Source organism: Pteronotus mesoamericanus, unplaced genomic scaffold (assembly GCF_021234165.1).
Source record: "Pteronotus mesoamericanus isolate MK-2021 breed Mesoamerican mustached bat unplaced genomic scaffold, CSHL_Meso_final contig_164, whole genome shotgun sequence".
In the NCBI taxonomy this organism is placed as follows: domain Eukaryota; kingdom Metazoa; phylum Chordata; class Mammalia; order Chiroptera; family Mormoopidae; genus Pteronotus; species Pteronotus mesoamericanus.
Genome location: NW_026555065.1, coordinates 22,637,430 through 22,658,918, shown reverse-complemented (window position 1 = coordinate 22,658,918; position 21,489 = coordinate 22,637,430). Strand labels below are relative to the sequence as shown.

Below are 21,489 nucleotides of genomic sequence, written 5' to 3'. Positions count from 1 at the left end.
ACTTACTACAAAGCTGCAGTAATTAAGACAATATGGTATTAGCATAATGATAGACAAGTAGATCAATGAAATAGAATCAGAGTCCAGAAATAACCCTCACTTTTACAGCTAATGGATTTTCAACAAGGGTTTCAGGGCAACTCAATGGGGGCAAGAATAGCCTTTTTGACAAATGATGCTGAAATAACTGGATATCCACGTGCAAAAGAATGAAGTCAAACCTATACTTCACATCATTTACAAAAGTTAACTCAAAATGGATCAAAGGCCTAACTGTAAGACTAAAGCCATATGAGTAAAGCTTCATGACCTTGGATTAGGCAATGGTTTCTTAAATATGACCACAAAAGCACAAGCAACAAAAGAAAATATGGATAAATTGGGTATCATCAAAATAAAAAACTTCTGTGCTTCCAAGGATATCATCAACAAAGTAAGAAAACAACCCACACATGGACCAAAAACACTGCAAATCAGACATTGAATCTGGGATTTCTATGTAGAATATATAAAGAACTCTTACAGCTTAACAATAAAAAGACAAATACCTCAATTAAAATGGGGGGAAAATCTGAATAGACATTTCTCTAAAGAAGATATATGAAAGAACAATAAGTAATAAGTATGTGAAATGATTCTTAACATCATTTGTCATTAGAGAAATGCATAGGAGATACCACTTCATACCCACTGGGATAATGATAATAAAAAAGACAGCCAATAACAAGTATGGCAAAGAGGTGGAGAAATTAGACCCCCCATACAATGCCGACAGGAGAGTAAAAAGGTGCAGCTGCTTTGAAGAACAGTCTGGCCCCCAGGGCGCTGGGGCTCCCGAGCAGCCTCAAGGCTGTGCTCCCGGAAGTCCGTCCCCCGGGGCCTGGCGCTTCAGGACCGTCCTCAAGGCCTGTAGGATGGCGTCCTGGCTGTTCTGAATATTGTAATCACTGAGTTGCAGCAGGCAGTCAAAGTCTTCCTCCTTGTAGGTCATGTTGAACAGGGTGTAGGGTGAGGTGGCTCCAGTGAGGTCCACCTGGCCCGCTGGTAGCTCTGCAGGGCTGCGCTGGACACCTGCTCAGGGGTCGGGGGAAGTTAGGAGTAGCACCCAGAGGCCTCCACAGCTGGGTAGAACTAAGCCTCGCAGCTGTGCACAGAGGTGGGCCACACCCCACTGAAGGATCTCCTTGCTTCTCTCCCAGCCCTCTACGTCCTTTGCCCAGAAATATATATGTGGATAGGAGGATACTATTTTGAGCTATGAAGAGTTTACTGCTCCCCACATTTCTTCATAAGCATTACACTTCTTCCACTATTCAGGTAGCCTTATATATCTAAAGCACTTTCAGGCGTAAGCTGGAAACAGCTGAACAACAAAGTCAATAAGTTAGTGAATGGATTGTTACTAATGATGGAAACAAGAGGCTGAAAACCGAAGGACTTCTGCTTTGCAAGAACCAGTCTTTGCTGAGAGAAGAACAGAATTTCAAGATGTGTAAGGAACATGTTAAGAGTAAGGCTGGAAGGTTTGGGATTATGGTGGCAAGGAGAAACCCAGGAATATTGCAAAAAGGCAGAAATCTGGTTTTCCCACCAAAAGGAGAGAGCAGTTGGTGGAATGCAAGGATTGAAAGAAATGTGAGAAGGGTTTAGATTTCAGGGGTCCCAGAGAGAGGCTCAGCTCACTGAGACAAGACCCCGTCCTGGGCTGGGGCAGGATGACAGAGGCCAGATGAAACCCCAGGTAGGTTCAGGGAACTCGGAGAGAGGGGGACCGGGCCTCTCCTTTCCGGCTGTCTAGCCTGGGGAGTGTTCATGAAGTCCTCCAATAACCTGGTGCCGGAGCAGCAGTGGCGATGGCTGCAGATGGCGATGATGCGGGCAGTGTCTGGATGCTGGGGTCCTTCAAACTCCACCCCACAAAGCAGGAGAGCTGAGGGGCCCAGATGTAGCTAGGGGGATTTGGGGGGGGGGGGCGGCAAAGGAGCCTGGAGCCATAACAAAGAGGACAGCGGCATAATGACTTTGCGGACAAAGGGCCCCTGCAGGGCTGCAGGCACTGGGCATCTGCAGCAGACACCAGGGCACCCTCGCGTCCAAAACTGATGGTGCGGGGCGGGGGGGCTAACTTCAAGACTCTCCTCATCCTCTGCTGGCCACAAGGGCACTGGGGAGGGCCCAAGGCTGTGTCAAGAGGGGCCAGGCTACCAGGGTGTCATGGAGGGTGGGGCTGCTTTACCTGGGGCTGAGTGGTCCTTGAAGGAGGCATTGACCAACGGGAAGTGCAGCAGGACAGGGGCATCGGGGCAGGTGGGGTCGGAGAAGAGGTAGCACTCCTTGGGCTGGCCTTGGTCCTGCGGGCTGGGCTCCACGCCGGGGAACGGCAGCCCGCGGCCTCGGCAGTACACCTCAGTCTGCTGCAGCGTCTGGTTGGGGAGAGGGCGCCAGAAAGAACCAGGTACTTCCTGGTCATCCCAGGTCAGCGCTCTAGAAAATGCTAGGATGGCTCCAGCCCAAACTGACTCCTCAGTGTCAAGACAACCTAGTTCCCGTTCATGGCCCAGTTCAGCTCAGATGGAGGCAAAGGATGCCAGCGGTCTGCAATGCTGTTTGGTTAACATCTTCGGGCGGGGTATCCCAGCCCCAGCCCCATTTGGGATTGCTGTGGCTGAGTTATTCAAGTCCCAGAGCCCAGAGGACCTCAGTAAGGGAACACTTCTGTATCACGGCCCTGCCCCGTACTTCCCCAGAGTCCCCAGGGAGGCTCTGGTGGGATGGATATGGATGGACAGGCCAGGGTCTCCTCCCAGCTCTGATCAGCTGTTCCTCTTGGGGAAGGCATGGCAAGCTCCCTGCCATCCACCTGTCCTGGGAGCCTGGGGTCCCTGCACCTTCACAGCCCTTCCCAAACAAGGATCCTGGCAGGAGCATATGGGTCAGAGTATGTCAGCCCTCCCTCCCTTGGGGACACCGGTGGTCTGGGCCACTGGCCCAGTGGTCCTGTTGCTTGCCCCTGGAGCTCAGCCTGGCCAAGTAACCAGAAGTACCTCAAAAGGCGAGGACAGGTTGTAGTCTAAGGAGAGTATGAGGTCCAGCCTGCGGCCTGGCCGGAGCATAGAGGGAGAGCTGGTGTTCAGGAAGTAGGCAGCATCCACCAGGCAGAGCCGGGGCTCCTGTGGGGTCAGCTGGCCAGGGGTGGAGTCCAGCTGGCTGTCTGGTGGGGGAGGCAGGGATAGTGAGGGGCAGCCACTCCACCACAGATCATCCACTCACAATGTCCCCCGCTTCATATTGCATTTGCCTCCACGTCCCCTTCTTACCTTCGGTGTCACTCCTGCGTGCACATGACACCTGCCCTTCCCAAGACCTTCTCAAGGCCACGCACTAGTTTTGGATGCTATGACCCCAAGGCCTGTGCCAGTCCCAGCCATGGTCCACTTCCACCCAGGAGTCTAACCTTGTTATCCAAGGACGTACGGCAGTGGCCCTTACCTGCCCAGGTAGAGAAATTTTTCTGGTTGCAATAGTCCTGGTGTGGCTGGAGGCCCTGGAGGAAGTTGGAGGTGTGCTGGTAGAGCGGCCTGCCTGTCAGGAAGCCCTTAAATGCCTGGGCCAGGGCCGTTCCGGGCTGCAGCCACAAGTCCTCCAGCCACGAGGAGGCCTTCGAGGTGGCAGGGGCATCCTCTGGGCACAGAGAAACAGACGTTGGTCCAGCGAGGGGCCTGGAGATACCTGGCCTTGCCTGCCTCTGACAGCCCCCTCCCCTGGCATCTGAACGGGAAGCAGCCTCATCCCAGGCTCCCCTGCTGCCTACCTTTCCTACCCAGGTGTCCGATCTTGTCCTTGATTTGCTGCTTCCAGGCCTCACTGGAGCTGGTGAGGTCATACCAGGCATCCAACAAGTTTAAGGAGAAAACGTTGCTCCAGATACCTGAAGGCCAAATCCCCGTGAAAGGTCAGTCTCCAGCCTCACTCACCACCCTGTTTCCCTCGCTCAGAAGCCAGCGATGCCCGCCCTGGGGTGCCGGTGGAAAATGGGCCGGGGAGCAGGCTGCCCCTGTCATGCCCGCCGTGCACAGCCCAGGGCCGGCCCTCGCCCAGGGGCTCCGCCAGACCTGAGTCCGGGAGTCTCATCTGGTCAGAGAAGCCTGGCTCGGGCCTGGCCAGGGCTTTCCAAGTGACCGCCCCTCACCTTCCAGGAAGCAGATCCGCGACTCAGGGAGCCTCTTCATCAGCTGCCCCATGAAGAACTCAGAGCCAAAGAGCTCAGCAGGGACAAAGGCTCCATACTTCAGGAATCCGACCTCATAGGGGGAGAACTCGACCCATTCTAAGACGCAGGAGGGCGGGGTGGGAATGCAAGAACGATGGGCAGGGGAAGCCACAGCTCTGTTGAGAGCCAGAGGTCCCATCCCCAACAGACCTCGGCCTCCTCCCTGCCAGGCTGATCCCTGGGCGGACCACTCCCCCACCCAACCCCTGGACTACACCCTGTCACCACACTGCCACCATCACCGTCACCCCCCCCCCCCCCCCCGCCTCCAGGACAGCAAGCTCCACTGCCTGGCTCATCAGCCCACCAGAACCGTGTGTGTCCCAGGACGCCAGCCCAGCTGGTCCAGCGCGGAGTCCCCCTCCCGCTGTGGCAAAGCCTCAGCGCACAGAGGAACTTCCTCTTCCTTGTCAGACCTCTGTCACCCATCTGTCTATATAGTAGTTTCCTGCTTGAATTTTCTAGGGACCCACAGGGCGCAGAATAGGTGTGCATGTGTGTGTCCGTGTGTGCACTGACACGTGTCTGTTGAAGGGCGGAGTGGACAGGACTGAGGGCTATACCCTTGAAGTCGAGCGTCTCCAGGTTGTTCTCTTTGACATTGAGGCTCAAGTAGAGGGGCAGAGGGTTCTGGCCCCGCTCCAGTGCAGCTCTCTGTTCTGACAGCTTCTGGTCCATCACCTGGGATGGAGGGGCATAAGGGCCTAAGTGAGGGTAGGAGTACCCTTTAAGCAGGGTGCTCCATCAGAACAGGAGTGAGGTGGGGACACAGGCCGGGGGTGAGGAGGCAGCTCCCCTGTTAGGATCTGGGACATTCTGATCAGCCCTGTGTGCATGGTCACCGCGTGGGGCTGTGCAGAGAGTGCCATTCGCAAGGACGACAGTGTCCCCCCAGCTACCCCGGTCTGTAGCCCTCACCCTGCATCCTGTGGTTCCAGCAGCCCCATCTTTATGGGCTGAAGGGTGCAGTGGAGGCACACCCTGACACACAGACCCAAAGGTGCACACACGCCTAGGCACGTGTATTGCTTTCTAGAAAGGACATGGGAATCCTCTTTTAGGTTGTAAGTGGAACTGACAGGACGATGAGGAAGGAAATTGAGGGGAGGGATCAGAGAAGGCCTGAGTTGAGGCAGTAGCAGCGAGGTGGTAGGAGAGCTGGAGGCAGAATCAACACAACTCAGTGTGACACTCAGTGTGACCTGAGTTAAAGGGAATCCACAGGAACCCCCCCACCCCACCCCACCCCGCCATGTCTTAGGCTGCAGGAACTGACGACCTGTCACATCTGCAAGTCAGCCCTGCAGGCGTGTCTGTGCATATGTGTTGAGAAAGGAGGGCGCTTGATTAACACCTGCAGTTCCCATTCTCAACGTCTTTTTAGTTAGGAATCCTGTTTGCTTGGTTGTGGCATGTATGACAAGGGGAAGTGTGTCCTTTTGCTACAGATGCCCAATGTCTGCTCTGGGGAAAGGCTTGGAAACGGACCAGCACAGCCCTCCATCGACTGAAACAGGATTTCTTTTCCTTCAGTCGCTCACCGGAAAGTGAGGGCAGGCTCTGGATCTCTAGCCCCCTAGTTCCCGTATGAGGGTCCCTAACCCAGCAGGACAGCACTCTGATGACTCAGGGTCCCACCTGAAGTGAGGGAGCCTTGGTGCAGTGTTGGCGGCCTGCTGGTGTGGCTAGGGCACTGTACAGGGCGGGACTAATGATGGTGAAACCCTTTGTCCAAAGTTAAAGAAAATCATGTAAGACCTAAATTCAGGAAAAAATAAGAGAAAAATGAGTTTCTTCTTGAATGCTGAGCAGCGTCTAAGCATTTCAGTGCCTGCCAGCAAAAGATTAAAGACAAAAGTTTCAAACAGAGTTTGAGAAGCACTGATTGTAACTAGTGTATTTTACAAATTTTTTGTTTTACAAAAACTGAAGCAATATTATAGTAGTATATGAACTAGTGAAGTTGTTTTGAGTAAAGTTCAAGGTATAATAATTCTCTGATAATACTTAATGTTAATGAAATTGTAATTTGTTGTAAATGGAGTTATATTTTCTGGCATTTTTAAATGACTTGGTATCTTAGATTAGTATAGTACAGAGATACTTATTTTTTATCTAGAGACAAATTTAAAATCAACACTAAATTTGTCTAAAGAATTATTTAAAATAATGAGTGTTAGCTTTAAGAGATAAAGCACAAAAACTAAGGAAAAGGGAATAATATTTGAAAAGCCTTCCTACTGGGACAACATCTTTAAAGCCAAATGGGTGCTCATTTTATAGAATACATTATCCTTCAATGACACCACAAGAATTTTTATTCTTGTGAACGGAAAAAAACTAAGTTTGCCTTTAAAAAAAATGACCATAATAAATAACCCTTGTCCATAAAACTGTGCTTTCAGTCATTACTGGAGGATCAAATGGTAATTAAATTAAAGTCTTCTTTATGGCCTAAGATCAGACTGCATTTTCTAGCACCTCATAAAGCAAACTGTTAATAAGCTTCTCCCACTCCTTGGTAACGAATTGGTGCCACCAGGCAGAAAAGTCAGCTAATAAAACAAATGCCTTCAAAACTCAACATGAACTTAAACAGTAGATGCAAATAATACGTAGGATATATTAATGAAATAAAAATGTTTCAAGTAATTATATTGGTTTTATACATTCAATGTCATTTCAATAAAAATCCCAATAATATTTATCATGAAATTTGACTAGCTAATTCTATTATGCATACAGAAAGGGGCCAAAAATAGTCAAGATCATTCTGAGAAGAACCAAGGGGAAGATGGGGGGAAATTTGCCCTGTCAGATGCCATGATTTATTATAAAGGTAGAGTAACTAATCCAGTGTGATATTGGCATGGGGATAGAGAATCAGCCCCATCAGGATGGAATAGAGAGCTCAGGAGAGGGCTGTGAATATATGAAAGCTAACACATGACAGAAGTAGTAAAACAGATCAGTGGAGGGAAAAAAAAAAAGTAAGCGATATTGGGAAAGTTTGCTACCTATATGTGAGAAAAATAAAACTGGATTCCTATTCACATAATACCTGAAGATAAACTCAAGGCAAACTGAAAGTCTAACTGTGAAAGATAAATCTTTAAAACTTTTAAGAAAATATAGGAAGCTATTTTATAAACTTTAGGAGGGGAAAAGATTTCTCAAGAAGACCCTAAAAGCACAAACCATGAAGGAAAAGAATGACACATTGAATTGTATTAAAATTATGCATCAAAACCTATTAGAACTGATAAGGGACTAACCTCCAGAATATATAAAGTACTCCTACAAAATGATATAAAAAGATTAATTAAATGGAAAGATGTAGAAGAATTTGAGTAGATAATCCACGGAAGAGGAAGTCGCTATGACATACTTGAAAACACTATCAATCTCACTAAAAACCAAGAAAATGAAAAACTACATTAAAATTTCATTGCCTACCCATAAAATAAACAAAAATTTAAAAATCTGAAGAGCATGTAGAGAAAAGAAACTATAATACACTGGTGGTGGAACTGTGAATTAAAACACCCCTTTGGGAGAACAACTTGGCAACAGCCAGGAAAGTGGAAGGTCCACGTGGCCTAACAATTGCGCTACTCGGTGTACAGCTTTCAGGCCCAGAGAATCTCTTATGCATGTGCATCGGGAGACTTGTACAAAACCATTTGTGTAAATAATGTATTTTCCTTAAGGATATATATTTTTAATAAAAGTACACATAGTAAAGGTGTATATAATATAGGTATGTAAAATACATGTTATGTAATTACATATTATGTAATATGATAAAATACATAGATTGCAGACGTGCATGTGATCATAAACCTAAATTCAGAATAGTGGTTACCTCTGGGTGTGGGAGGAAAATACCATTGGGGTCTTTAACTTTTTCTGTTACATTTCATTTCTTAGACTGGTTGATAAAATCATGAATATTTATCACATTATTCTTTATGCTTTATGCATTTTCTTAGGTCTGAAGATTGTCATAATAAATACTTAATAATATTAAGATTTTTAAAATAAATATTTTTAAACTAATAAATAAAAAAGTAAGAATGGCTGGTAACTTCCAAGTAGCATTGCGCTTGCCAGCAAGAATAAAATTTAAAAACAAAAATTCAGCCCTGGCTAGTGTGTCTCAGTGGACTGAGTACCAGCTTGAAAACCAAAAGGATGTCAGTTCAGTTCTCAGTCAGGGCACATGCCTGGGTTACAGACCAGGTCCCCAGCTGGGGGCATGTGAGAGGCAACCAATTGCTGTATCTCTTGTACATTGATGTTTCTCTCTCTCTTTCTCCCTGCCTTCCCCTCTCTCTAAAAATAAGTAAATAAAATCTTAAAAAAATTAACATACCACAACATATACCATATTAATAAAAATCCTTACCCACAATTTAAAAAAAATTCAAAGCAAATTCATTTTTGGTTGTTTTACATAATACTCATTCTTGGTCAAACTCCTGATACCCAAAGATAAGAAAAATAAGAATTTTTCCTCTACTAACATATTTGATAGTTTACTTTTTGTTAGGCATGTTAAGTATACATTTTGTGTTTCAGTTGTTTCAAATGATTCAAAAGAAACTTTGTTCGGATAATTATATGTGGTAAAACAATAATGTAAAACTCACTTATTTTACTAATTGTATCAGTTAATGTAAGATTCAGTAGTTAACTTACTAAGCTTTCCTTAAAGAAGCAATGTATTAAAAATTTATATGCTCAGTTTTGTCTTAATGGCGTTAGGATAATAGTACAGAAATATACTAGCTAACACGGTATGCTTACTCTATGCAAGTTACCATTGAGTGCTCACAACAATGCCGTTAGGTGGGGACCATTCTCATTCCTATCCTACAGATGAGAAAATTGAGGCACAGGGAGGTTAAATAACTTGCCTAAGAACACATGCCTAGTAATTGGCATAGGGAGTAGAACCCAGGGATTTTGGCGCCAAAGTCTGTGCTTTTAACATTACCAGGAAGATGAAGAGAAAGATATATTTCATATTGCAGTATAAATAAAATAAGAACTCTTGGAGCAATCTCACTGACTGTTAAACACAAGCAAAAGCTTTGCCTGCTAAACTGACTTTGGCATTGTCTGGTCCCTTGCTTCTGGATGATCCAGAAATTTCAGTTTCATGGCAATTTAAATGAAGAATAGCCTGCCTCAAAAAGCTGGCCTCCCAAATTTGTCCAGACACTGAAATGCAGTGGCTCTCACATCATTTAACCAAGGGTCCAGGACTTTTACCCTGCAGAAAATGAACATGCGCAGCTGGTGTTGCGCGACTGCCCCAGCCCTCTTCTTGCATTCATGCTCCAACTCGCATGCGCAGGTGCCTTACCTGGCTGTGCAGCATGGACTCCAGAACGAGAGCCCACAGGTCCACAAAGGTTGTGGGCAGCCCCTGCTCTGCTCGCCACTCCAGCTCCTGGCGGTAGCTTGTCAGGCGCTCTGGGGAGAAGGCTTCCAACTTGCTCTTGGCCAGATGCTCCCGGGTGTGTCGGATAGGTCCCTCGAGATTCGTCTGCGACCACTCAGGGTCCCCATATAGTTGGGCCATTGTCCTGGAGAACAAAGGGACAGTACAATAGAATCCTGGGGCGCAGCATGGGTCACCTTCCCACACTTGACTTCTCCCAACATGATGCTCCTGCAGCCAAAGCCACGCCTGTCTGGAAAATGCCTCGGGGCTTTCTCTCCCAAATCAGCGCTGTCCAATATAAATATATGTGAATCACATATGTAATTAAAAATTTCCTAGTAACCACACTTTTAAAAAGTAAAAAGAGATCAGTAAAAATTAATTTTAATGATATACTTAATTTAATATACCCCCAAATTATTTCAACATGTAATTAATATAAAAAACTAAGATAAATGTATATTTTTCCAAACCCAGTCTTCAGAATTCATTGTGTATTTTATATTTATAACACATCTCAATTTGGAGTAGGCACATTTCAAGTGCTCACTAACCACAGGCGGCCAGCAGTGACTGTGTTGTACAGCCCAGCTCTAGACCCTGCTCCCAACCTCACAGGTCCATCCTGAAGCCCTTTGAGACTGCTTGTCAACAGCACTCACCTAAACTCCTCTGAGGAGATCACGTCTCTTTTACTCCTTTAAAGTCACATTTCAGTAAGACTCAAAGGAATGCATCTCAAACAGTGAGAAGTTCCACTCACTGCTACAGGCAGGGTGGGGTGCAGGAAGGCAATTTTGTCTCTAGGTATAATAGCACCTCTTGACCTCAATTTCCTCATCTATACTATAGGGACAATAAGAAAAACTACCCTAGAGAGTGTCATGAGTATTATTAAATGAGTTAATAACAATCAAAGAAAAGAGAGCTATCAATCTGGAGCTCCTGGAAGATGTCAGACTTATTAAGTGTTTTCCTTGGGCTGTCCTACTCCAATCCCATGGAGGATGTACTATTATTACCCCCATTTTGGAGGTGAGTCAACTGAGAATCAGAGGAAATAAGTTTGTCAAAGCCACCCAGCCACTAAGGATGTTGTGGAGACTCAAACCCAACTCCTTTTGAATCAGCTGCATGGAGTAACATCCTGTAATGCCTCACTCAAGGTAAGACCTCTGTAATGTCTGTTTCCTCCCTTTTGAGAAAACTGCTTGGCACCCATCAGACCATACTGTTCACACCTACTTAGCTTCCCCGTATAGAGGGTCCCTCTGACCTCCACCCCACTCCCTTCTGGGGCCTGGTCATCCTCTGCTCCTCCAGTCCCCAGAGCCCTCACCATGTAGCTCCTGAGATGCCACTGAAGTAGGTCACACAGTCCAGGAGTCCCAGCTTTTTCAGAGCCAACAAGTGGCCATAGAGAGAGGTCATGGCCCGGGCGCCTCCTCCTGTGGCCATGATGCCCACGATGGGGACCTGGGCCACACAAAGACACAGGCTGGCTTAACAAGGGCAGGGAAAGAACTGCCTCCTGCCTTCAGAGAAGGGACCTGATCAGGACAGTGGTCAGGGACAGATGGAGTCAGTCAGAGCTAACACCCACTCCCTCCCCAGGAAGTGACAGCTCCAACGGGAGTGAGAAGAGCCCCAGGGCATACCCATGCCCCTTATCCCCTCGCACACGCTCACTGCCCAGTCTCTGCTGGCTGGAGTGTCTGGAGAGGGTGTAGGAATCAGGGAGTCCCTTAGGCCAGTCCAAGATATCTGCACCCTATCCCCCGTGTATTCCCCAAACCTCGTCTTCCTGTAGGTCTCTGTCCAACTGCAAGGCCTTCTTCAGGGCCCTGGCCACCACCTGCTTCCTCCTGCTCAGGAACGCTTTCTCCTCTGCACAAAGATCGAAGCCCAAGCGCACAGCCAGTTCCTTAGGGCTGGGGCAACAGAGGACCCAAGGGTCAGTGGGCACCTGCAGAGCTCAGCCACTGGTTGGCCAAGCCCACAATAGCTACCAGATAACCTCCCTGCTCCCAACCCCAAGGACCACTCTTTCAACAGCACTCCCCTGTCCCGTGACCACTCCTCACCGTCCCCAACAGATATGAATGTCTCTTACCAGCCCTCAGCCTTGAGCTGTAGCCTCACTCCTGGGGCCTAAAATCAAAACAAGAGACCTTGCTCAGGATGTCCTAGACCCTGAAGGGTATGTGAGTATCCACTGGGGGCCTTGGGCTCCCCCATCTTTATTCTCACTTGCACTTCCCATCCAATTGAGGCCACTTACATCTGTGGCAGGAACATCAATGGTCATCTCCTTCCCCATAGCCGAGGGCCTTAGAGGCACAGTGAGGTGCCCAGCTGAGTTGTCTGAGTTCCAGCCATTGCTTTTAGAGCTCTGCAGGGAAATACGCATTCATTCAGTCACTCATTCACTCAGCAACTCCTTACAGAGCATCTAAACAGTGATCCAAACACACATGCCAATTCTTTCTTGATAATGCAAAAATAATGACAATATTTATAACGATTAAAATTATAATGCTAATTATGAAAATAACAGCTAATATTTAGTGTAATAATAGCTAATATTTAGTTATTGTTCTAAGTCATGTATGAATTTACAAAAATTTATAAAGAAACAGGTAATGAACTGATGTTATTAAGTGTTATAAAGGAAAGAAGTAAGTGTGATAAGACAGAGTAACCAGAGGAGACATATGTGGGGTCTATTTAAGATGAGGGGTCAAGGAGGGCCCCTCTGAAGAGGTGCCATTTGAGCTGAGATCTAAAAGAGGAGGAGGAGGAGGGGGAGGAAGAGGAGGAAGAGCAGGCAGCCTTGGAAGGAGCCAGAGGAGGACATGGAAAGCACCTGGCATGCTGGAAAAGCACGAAAAGACATGTTATGGCTGGAGCATCATGAGTGAGGGGGAACATGGATCAAAATGAGGCAGCAGAGCCGAGCAAGGGTCAGGCTCTGCAGAGTAGGTAGGCACCGACATGAGATATTGTTCTAAGAGCATCAATGGAGAAGCCATTAAAGGTTTCAAACAAAGACAGACATGGTGTCCAGGCCTTGGAGATCCTCCTGTCTGCCAAGAGCCTAACTGGGGGAAGTTGACAAGGCCACAGGGGAATGGCCTTGGCAGGCGGAAGGCCTGGGAGGGGCCTGCAGCAGCCGGACCTGGCCCAAGGCTGGGTTGGTGGGAGAGCTCCAGAGTCGAGACCCAAAGACTTACCCTCAGGTGCCCACTCAGCTCTGTCTCTTGAGCCGCCATGTAGTGAAAGCGGAAGGCAGAGGCTGTGCCCAGGGTAGACCTCTGTGTGTCCTCATATGACCCCTTCAGCACCAGCTCCAGCTCCAGATTGTCCTGGTCTAAGGAAAGAGAGGGAAGGTTAACATGAGGGAAGCAAGAGACCCAGCAAGGACCCAGAACCCTGGCAGTACTGCCTGGACAGGTTGGAGGCCCGGGTGGCTGGACCATGCCAAACAGGATTCTGGAAAGCTCCTGCCCCCGTCTGCCAGACCCCCAACTCCATGGGACTCCCACCTCCTGTGGCATGCCCTCCCCCAAGTTAGGGGGACCCTCCTGCCCGGAGGAGACATGTTGCCTTTCTGCTCTGTGAGCAAGAAGGAAGAGGCAAGCTCTGCCCTGCTGCCCGCCCCCTGCCCTGTATGGGTTTCCCAGCCACTTCATCTCACCCTCCCTGCCCCCTTCCAGGCGGAAGTCAGACCTGGTTCTGAGCAGGTCTCACTTGAGTCCATGGCTGTGCTCTTCGTGTTCTCCACACAGACATCCAAGCACGACAGCTCTCGAGCCTGAGGCAGATCACAGCATGGGCTGGGGGCTCTGCTGGGGAAGCTGAGGTCCCCTCAGCCTTGCCCTCTGAGCCCTGCTGAACCCAATCCCCCACACACAGAATGATAAGTGGGATCCAGAATGGGCCTGGATGCAGAAACCCCTCATCCCCACCTTCTGCTGCACTGCGAATGCTAAGCCAGATGTCCTGGAGCAGCCAGGAGAGCCCTGTCTCACTCACCCCCGACCTCTCCTAGATTCGCCAGACTTTTGGAATCTCTGAAGGTCCCTCAGCTGTCAGGCACAGGTTTTTCTTCTCTAGGTTTCTCTACGGCCTCACCCTGGAGGATGCATTCATTCTACTGCAACTGCTCCCAAAGGGTGTTGTACAAACCACTGCTCTGCAGGACAATGCAATGGTCCTTAACATTTTAGCAACTAGGGTGCCTCCTGGTTGTCTTCCACTGAACTGACTTGCCAAATTCACCTGCTGCATTTTATCTGGAATGCTTGCAAGCTGATAGCTGCAGCCTACTCTGCTCTTGCTGTTGCCCCTCTCTTGCAGAACTGCCGAGTTCATCGACATATCCTTGGCCTCCATCGCCTCAGATAAGAGGTAGCTGCCATTGGCGTGACTATTTTACTGTATACAGGCATAACTTCGAAGATATTGCATGTTCCCTTCCAGACCACCACAATAAAATGGATCGTAATCTTTTTGCTGACAGAAGGTCTTGCCTTCAATTTGTTTAAAAAAAAAAATGCAGCACCTGTGCGGTGCAATAAAGCAAAGCCTAATTCAACCAGGTATTGCCTGTATTTGCAAAAGTAATACTCGTCCATCACATGGGCACTTGTAGGACCCTCAGGTAGTGCCTCCTTCAATTTGGGCCCTGGGTGCTTTATTCATCTCATGCGAGGCCTGGCCCTGCTCCCTGGTCAGCTTGCTTGTTGGGGGACTACACTTTGAGTACAAAGCTTCTAATGCATCTCCTGCCACTGTGTGTCCATTGCTCCCTGCTGCAGCTTTGTGACCTTGCTGTGTTGTAGGAGAGCTGAGCAAGACTCGCCACTGTCCCAAGGGAGAGCTGACTGGTCCCCGACCCTACCCCTGTGAGGCACACCACCTTGGAAACTCCCTCTGCGCCTCGGTTACCTCCACGTTAATAGCCTGCGTCAGGCCTGGCCTGCACAGCTTTCTCGCCAGGGCTTCCTCTTCCAGGGCTAAGAACTGTGAGTTCATCACAGGTGACCAAACACGTCAGGAAGCACTTACAGTTCCCCCAGCACTGTTTCCACCCTACAGCCTTGAGCCAGAACCTTATCACAGCATAGCCTCACCCTCCCATCTCTCCATGTTCCTTTTAGCCCCAGGCCCCTCCAAGTCCCCTAGGTGACCACCAACTGAAAGGCCAGGGGTGGTCTTTCCCTAAAACCCTGTCCTTGCTTTGTCCCTTCTGGTCCACTCCCACCTCAGCTCCCCCTACAAGCTTGGGGAAGGTAACGGTTACCACAAGGACGTTGTTGGTGATGAGGTTTTCTGGGCGGTCTGACCTGGAAAAATCAAACCATCCACAGTTTGGCCTTGCAGAGGCAAAAGCTCTCCTGCCTCCCTTGCAGCCAAGGCTCCACCCATGTGGGGACCCCCTGGATGACGCTGAGGGTTCTCCAAGTCCTGAATAATATTCAGGGTGCAGGGAGGTGCTTCTGAGGAGTGAAAGCTAAGGAGAGTAGGGCAGAGAAAATATTGACCTCCTCGTTTCTCTGAAAGGATCCCCCCCACCTCCAACGCCTTCCCCGCCACCCCAGAACGGTGGGAGTGAGGAGATGAGGGATGGGGAATCCGGGCTGGACAGACCAATGGGAAGATCTGGGTCAATGACATGTCCCTTAATAAAGCCCGGGTCCTTAGACACTCCCTGGACAGTGTGAGACTACTCACGTTGTTTCCATCAGGAACTCCACATCCAGTTCCTCCTGTCCCTGAAATCAAAGATGAGCAAGTTGTCAACATTTATGTACGTAAGTCTTTAGAGCTGACACAGTTCTTTTACAGTCATTATTTCATCATCTCAAGCCTCTAAGGGAGGCAAGTTGTTACAATCCTTCCCATTTTATGGATGAGGAAATTGAAGCTTAGGGAAAGACGGGCTCCCTGCCCAGGTTCCCGCAGCTAAGGAAGTCTGCAGAGAACAGGGGGACGAGGTGCACAAGCCCAAAGAGGCTTGAAGATGCCCTGGGCCCGTTTCATCTTCCTCTGAAGGGGGATCCGACCCCAGAACTCTGGCCTCCCCTACCCAGCCTTCACTTGCTGAAGCAGAACACAGGGCCCTTCATAAAGCAGGCCTTGGCAGGAGGGGTGAAGCCACCAATGCCCCAAGGGGTAGTTACACCGAGCTGTGTTTTGAGGGATGTTAGGAAGTTCTTCACCACCCATGGACAGTAAAATTTTTCCATTGAATGATTCAGTTCTGTAACAGTCAAGTGAAGCCATCACCTTTCCTATTAAAATGTAAATATCCCCTGGGAGGGGTTTGCATCTCTCTATGAATGAGTTCAACCCAGCAGCATCCCAACAGATGGAAGAAACTGTGAAGCCGCCTTAGCCTGGATCCCATGAGAACTCCCGACGCACCTGGGGACGCAGGGAGAAGGTCTTCCGGAGCAGCTTGCCAGGGGGGACTTCTGAGATGTCATAGAGAAATTTAAAGCAAAGATCATCCTCTGTGACTGAGTCCTCATCATAGATGCTCAGCTCCAGAACATTCTAGGGACCCAAGAACAACAACTCAGCATACTATTTACTCATAGCTGTAGCCCATCTCTGTTGAATCCTTACTTGATAATCAGAGCCAAAAAAGATTTTTATGCCTCCACACTTTGTACTTCCAAGTGAAAATAACAGTAAAACTTACAAGCAGTAAAAGAAAACCAGAAAAAGTTTCTAATTTTCTCCTGCTAATTTTTATTTTTATAAAAAATAAAACTCAGAGAATTCTCCCTCCCACTACCCCTCTGCTTTGCTGGTCCCCTAAGGCGCCGTGTGCGCCAGGCCCTGCACTGGGGGTGCATTATCTCATTTAACCTCACAACAACCCAAACCTGGAGGAGATTGTGCTCCATCCCAAGAATCCTCCCTGCTCAAGGTGCAGACTGTCCTCAGGTGGGTGGCCCAACCCTTACCTTGACCAGAGTCTGGATTAGGAAACTGAAGGTCTCATTCCATACAGGATGACTGGAGTTGGTGACTGTTTTGGTCTTAAACTTTATTCCAGGCACAGTTGGCAGCTGTAAAACCACATAGGGATCTGCCTTGCTCACTGACAACATCAAGAGAAACACTGTGAGAGAGAATTCCTCACACCTCTTTCCAGGGGCCTCACCAGATTCCTACCACGGTCCCGGAGGCCACAGTGGGCAACCCGGCCCAGCCCAATCCCAAGGCACTTGTCTGGGCCTTTCCCATAGGACCTAGTCATCCCTATAGCCCTGAAGCCCAGGAGACAGTTACTCACACATGTCGGCCCAGCCCAGGCCCCGCGCCTCCAGGACCCTCACGGTAAGCCGCCAGCAGACAGAGGCCTCCCCCTGGAGAGAAATACCAGACCAATGAATCCCTCCTGTTCACTCATGAGCTCCACCAATCCGAGCCCAGGCTTCTCCTGAGGTGCTTGGTGATGCTGCCAGGTGTTCTGGGGCCAAACAGCCTTCACCCACCTCTGACCTGGGGCAGTGGTTCTGGGTTGCACCAGTGAGGGAATGGCCGACCTCTTTGGATGGGGAGATGTGCAATCTGAGGGACTCATTCCCCTTCAGAAACAGGATTGCACAGTGTAGTGGAGAAAGCCAGGGAACTGAGGGCTAAGGAATGGCCACCACACTGAACAGGTCAGTTTGCTGTCGGCCACCCCTAGAGCTCCCAGGCAGGGCAGCCCTTTGTTAAAGCATGTGACCCGGCTGCCCAGCATGCCCCTGTCCCCGGGACAGGAAGTGGAAGCGTGACTCCGGGGAGGCTGAGCCTTGGGGAGCCCAGTGGTCTGTAAGAGTCACAGGTATTCACCCTCTCTTGGAAATTCCAAGAGCATCAGGCTATTACTGTGAGCAGTGGGTAAAAGGCCATTGGGTGTTCAGATACTGGCGAGATCACATCAGCACACAGACGAGCTCAGTGAGGAGGAAGAGGAAACCGAGTAGACAGAAGCTGGGAGGGGCAGAGAAGACAAGCAGAAAAAGGTGGCAGGAAGAAGAGCAGAGGACAGGTAGGGGGTGGCTGAGTCCTGCTGGGGACAGGGCGCTAGGGGTGTATCCCCAAACCCCTCGCATGAGGTCCTTGGCACTGCTGGGACCAGGGTTTCTGTTCTTCCTGAGGGTTGGCTGTGTGTCCTTTCTGGGCATCCCGCGCACGTTTCTTATAATCAGCCCCTGTGGTCTGAGGCAGAGGCAGCACCGTGCTTGCGAGCTGGACACGCGTTGTGGAGTAGTTGGGAGATAGCGAGAGAAGAAACCAAGACTGCTCCCTGCTTTGCACTCTCCCAGGACCTGTCCCACTCTGGTGCTCATGGATCCGGATGTTTCTTCTCCCAACAGGAGCTGGTCTCTGCTCTGCGCAGGTGCTCCTTACGAGGGGACGGCTCAGTGTCCGCAGGACAGGCCTCTCCACCCCCCGCAGAGAACCTTCCAGGACAGTGGGCCACAGCCCAGCCCTTGGGCATCCTACCCCCGCCCCCGCCCTGCACCCCTCGGTCTCCCCGCTGTCCCTCTCCTGTGGCTCCGCGTCATTCCTGCCCTATTTCTGGCCGAGCACGGAGAATCCCCCCAGTAAGGTAGGCTTGTTTCTCCCTTCTTGGGAATCAGCTCTCGTGACACTAGCAACATTTCAACTCTAGAGGTCTTAAACCAGAGCTTGACATTTAACCAGAGCAGGGATTTAATGAGCTTTGAGACGCCTGGCTCCCCGCCCTCCCTGCACCCAGCCCCCATCACTGCCCGCCACAGAGAAGGCGCTGGCTGGGATCCTGAGGTCCTGCAGGGGTTGTGCTTTAGTGCGCACTTCAGCATGGAGGCGGGGGAGGGGAGAGGCAGCCCACCCTCCAAACCCTATTGGGGCTACTAAGAAGTGCCCCCAAATGCTCCCTTTTCATCCGGTCACATTGCCCAATTTGAGCATTATTGTCTCCAGTCACCGAGAGCCTCTGAACCTCAGGAAGTCCCTTGTCCCCTGGCAAGATATTTTTTCCTAGGACAAAACCCCATTTCTCTTTACCTCTAAGACCACTGCTAGCACAGAGCACCCAGAGGGTGGGCCCTGACAATAATTATGACTGATCATTACTGGGGGCAGAAGAGAAGTGTGGTCAATCAAGGCTCCCAGCCAGGTTGTCTGGATCTAAACCCTGGTCCTCCACTTACTTGCTGTGTGACTCTGAACAAGCCACTAAACTTCTCAGTGCCTCCATTTCTTCATAGGTCGTGGGACTAATAATAGTATCCACCTCACACAGTGATCTGAGGCTAAATGTTTATAGAATGTTCAAAAATGCTCACAGTTTTTAGGTAATTGCTCTAATGTTATTTATTAAGTGCTTGTTCTGTTTCTAGGTGCTATACTAAGCATATTGCATTTATGAATTTGGTTTATCCTCCCCAAAACCTCCTAGGATAGTTTTCTCATTTCCTCTCATTTTGCGATGAGAGACCTGAGGCTCAGAACGGTTAACGTGCCCTCAGTCCCAGAGTTAGTAGGTGACACTGTTAGATTCAAAGCCGGGTCTTCAGGGCCAGAGCTCCCACCCCTGTGCTATCCCACCTTCCCAGGACTTTGCCTCTTTGTAAAACCATGCAAATTTTCCCCACTGTCCTGTGGCTATCTAGACACTAGAATTTCATAGATTTGCCAAATACTATTATTGAACTAACATGCTAACTAGTAGGATTCTTTTTCTCCTGAGGGCACTGGAGCTTCATTTTCCCCATTGAAAGACTGTCTCACCTGAAATACTGCCTTAATCAACGACGGACCCTGGACGCTCTTGGAGCTCTCCAGCAGGGAGCCCCAACCCAGGTCCCTGTAGGACCCTGGGAGCGCCTCCCTGCAGAGAGTTCCGGCCACCGCCCCGCCCCCCGACTGGGTGCAGTGCAGGCACCCCGGGACCTACCCCATCCTCCTCCTCATGGAGAGGACCCTAGGGGATGTGGCCCAAGGGAGTCCCAGACCCAGGTCCAGAGTATCTGTAACCATGGTGCCTTCAGCAGAAAGAGAAGAGTGATCAGGCTGCCTTGTCCGCCTGCCGGCACTGAGTGATCCACGATGGGGGGCGCCTGAGGAGGTTGGAGAGAACGGAAGCTGCAGCACAGCCTTGGGCCCTGTACCTCCTGAGTCAGGCTGAGCAAAGCAGGCACGACCCAAAGCAAGTTCTAGATGCCCGGCCTGCCCTGGCAGCCAAAGCTCCTGCTGTCACGGCAGGCTCCAGTCTTCCGTTCCCGCAGGGAGAACCTGGGGGAGGACCCCGCTGAGGCCCGCCTTGAAGGCCGGGCACCCAGAGCCTGGTCTTGGGGACTCAGCCAGTTCCAGGCACATCAGTGGGAGGCAAGGTGCTTCCCAGATGGGAGGGTGAACTCAGGCTCCCAGGGTCACCGCAATAGTGTCCTACACTGGACAGGTCCCTCTCTATCTTCCTCGGGGTTCCCTGGTGTCTGGTCTGCCCCGAGCAAGTCTTCTCTGAGAGCATCAGCCTGGAACAGCCTGTCTGGACCCCACTCCAGCCTGGATCTCAGGGCCAAGGCTCAGAAGCTGGATAAGGTTTGCAAATAAGGTGTATGGCTTAGGACAGAGAACTCGGCACACTTAGCCCCTTTCGTAGTCACTGGCTGGAGTTCCAGGGGAGATTTGAGGAGCCAGTCCCCCTAGCCTTGCTCCCTGGCAGAAATGAGAAGTCTGCACTGAGGCACATGGCACATGGCAGGCTTGGAGTGAGCAGTTTGGAAGCCTCCTTGGCCTAGTTGCAGCCTTATCACTCTTGGGCACAGTAAATAATTGGCAGTGGATCAGGATTTGGGCTGGCAGCACTTCTGAGACACAGGGTGGTTGCTGGGCTCCAGCCAGTTCCAGAAGTCCCCGGTCTGCAGTGGTGGGCTTTGGGCCTGGGGGGCATCTCCTTCTGTGACGCGCAGCCAGCCACTGTGCTCCTCGGAGGCGAGGAGGGGAAGGGTTACCTGAGGAAGATGGCCAGGTGGTCCCCTAGGTGTCAGTCTGTCCATGCCACCTCTTTCAGCTCCGCTCCAGCCCGAGCCCCTGCCAAGATGCCAGCTCCCTGCCTGGCTGGCAGCAATTATTCCAATGGGACGGGACTGGCGGTGAATCTGCCAGCCTCTGAGGAGCCATGAACCTTTAAACAGGTTGGGGCTCCACCCCCAGATCACTCGCTCAGCCCAGAACCTTCTCTTCTTCCCCAAGAGGCTGGGTCAACCAGCATCTCCAGAAACCTCTGGCAGGGTTCCAGGACTCGCAGGTGGAGCGCCACTCCCAGACACGGGGCGTCAGGACTGCGGCTACAGCGAGTCCCAGCAGCAGTGGCAGGACCTGGATCCCCTGAGGCAGCGGCCCTAGCATGGGCTGGGGGCAGACCTGAGGACACCGCTAGAGCCCAGCCCCAGCCAGAGCCAGGCCAGCATCTGCGGGAGGAGGGCTGTGCATGGGGCACAGGCAAGAGGCCAGGCCTCCTTGGCAGCTGTGCACAGCCGGGAGCCCGGGGCAGTCCTGGTAGAGGTGCCGGAGCAGACTTGCAGCACTGCCAGGTGCTCTGGGCTCTGGTTCTAGACCCCTCATCCTCAGCTTTACCCTTGCTCCTTCCTTATGGCTGGTCCTAAGAGTTTAGAGGATTTTCATTTGACTCAAATGGCAAACTTTGTAATAAAGGTAAAAGAAGCCAGTCAGGAAACTGTTGGATAATATTACAGGGAAAAAAAAACAACAA

At 50.2% G+C, this 21,489-nt stretch overlaps 1 protein-coding gene across 1 annotated transcript; it reads right to left on the bottom strand.

The window, feature by feature from the left end:
• Positions 1-844: 844 nt before the first annotated feature.
• PLA2G4D (phospholipase A2 group IVD) lies at positions 845-20,773 on the bottom strand. The gene is made up of 20 exons (XM_054565115.1): positions 20,729-20,773; positions 17,032-17,104; positions 16,700-16,836; positions 16,152-16,283; positions 15,459-15,499; positions 15,028-15,070; positions 13,473-13,536; positions 12,956-13,092; positions 12,004-12,114; positions 11,836-11,873; positions 11,518-11,653; positions 11,062-11,198; positions 9,642-9,864; positions 4,834-4,951; positions 4,190-4,327; positions 3,812-3,928; positions 3,490-3,681; positions 3,045-3,211; positions 2,237-2,423; positions 845-1,071 (listed from the first exon to the last, which is right to left on the bottom strand). Exons 1-20 carry the CDS (start codon positions 20,771-20,773, stop codon positions 845-847), a joined length of 2,463 nt encoding a protein of 820 aa, XP_054421090.1.
• Positions 20,774-21,489: the final 716 nt, after the last annotated feature.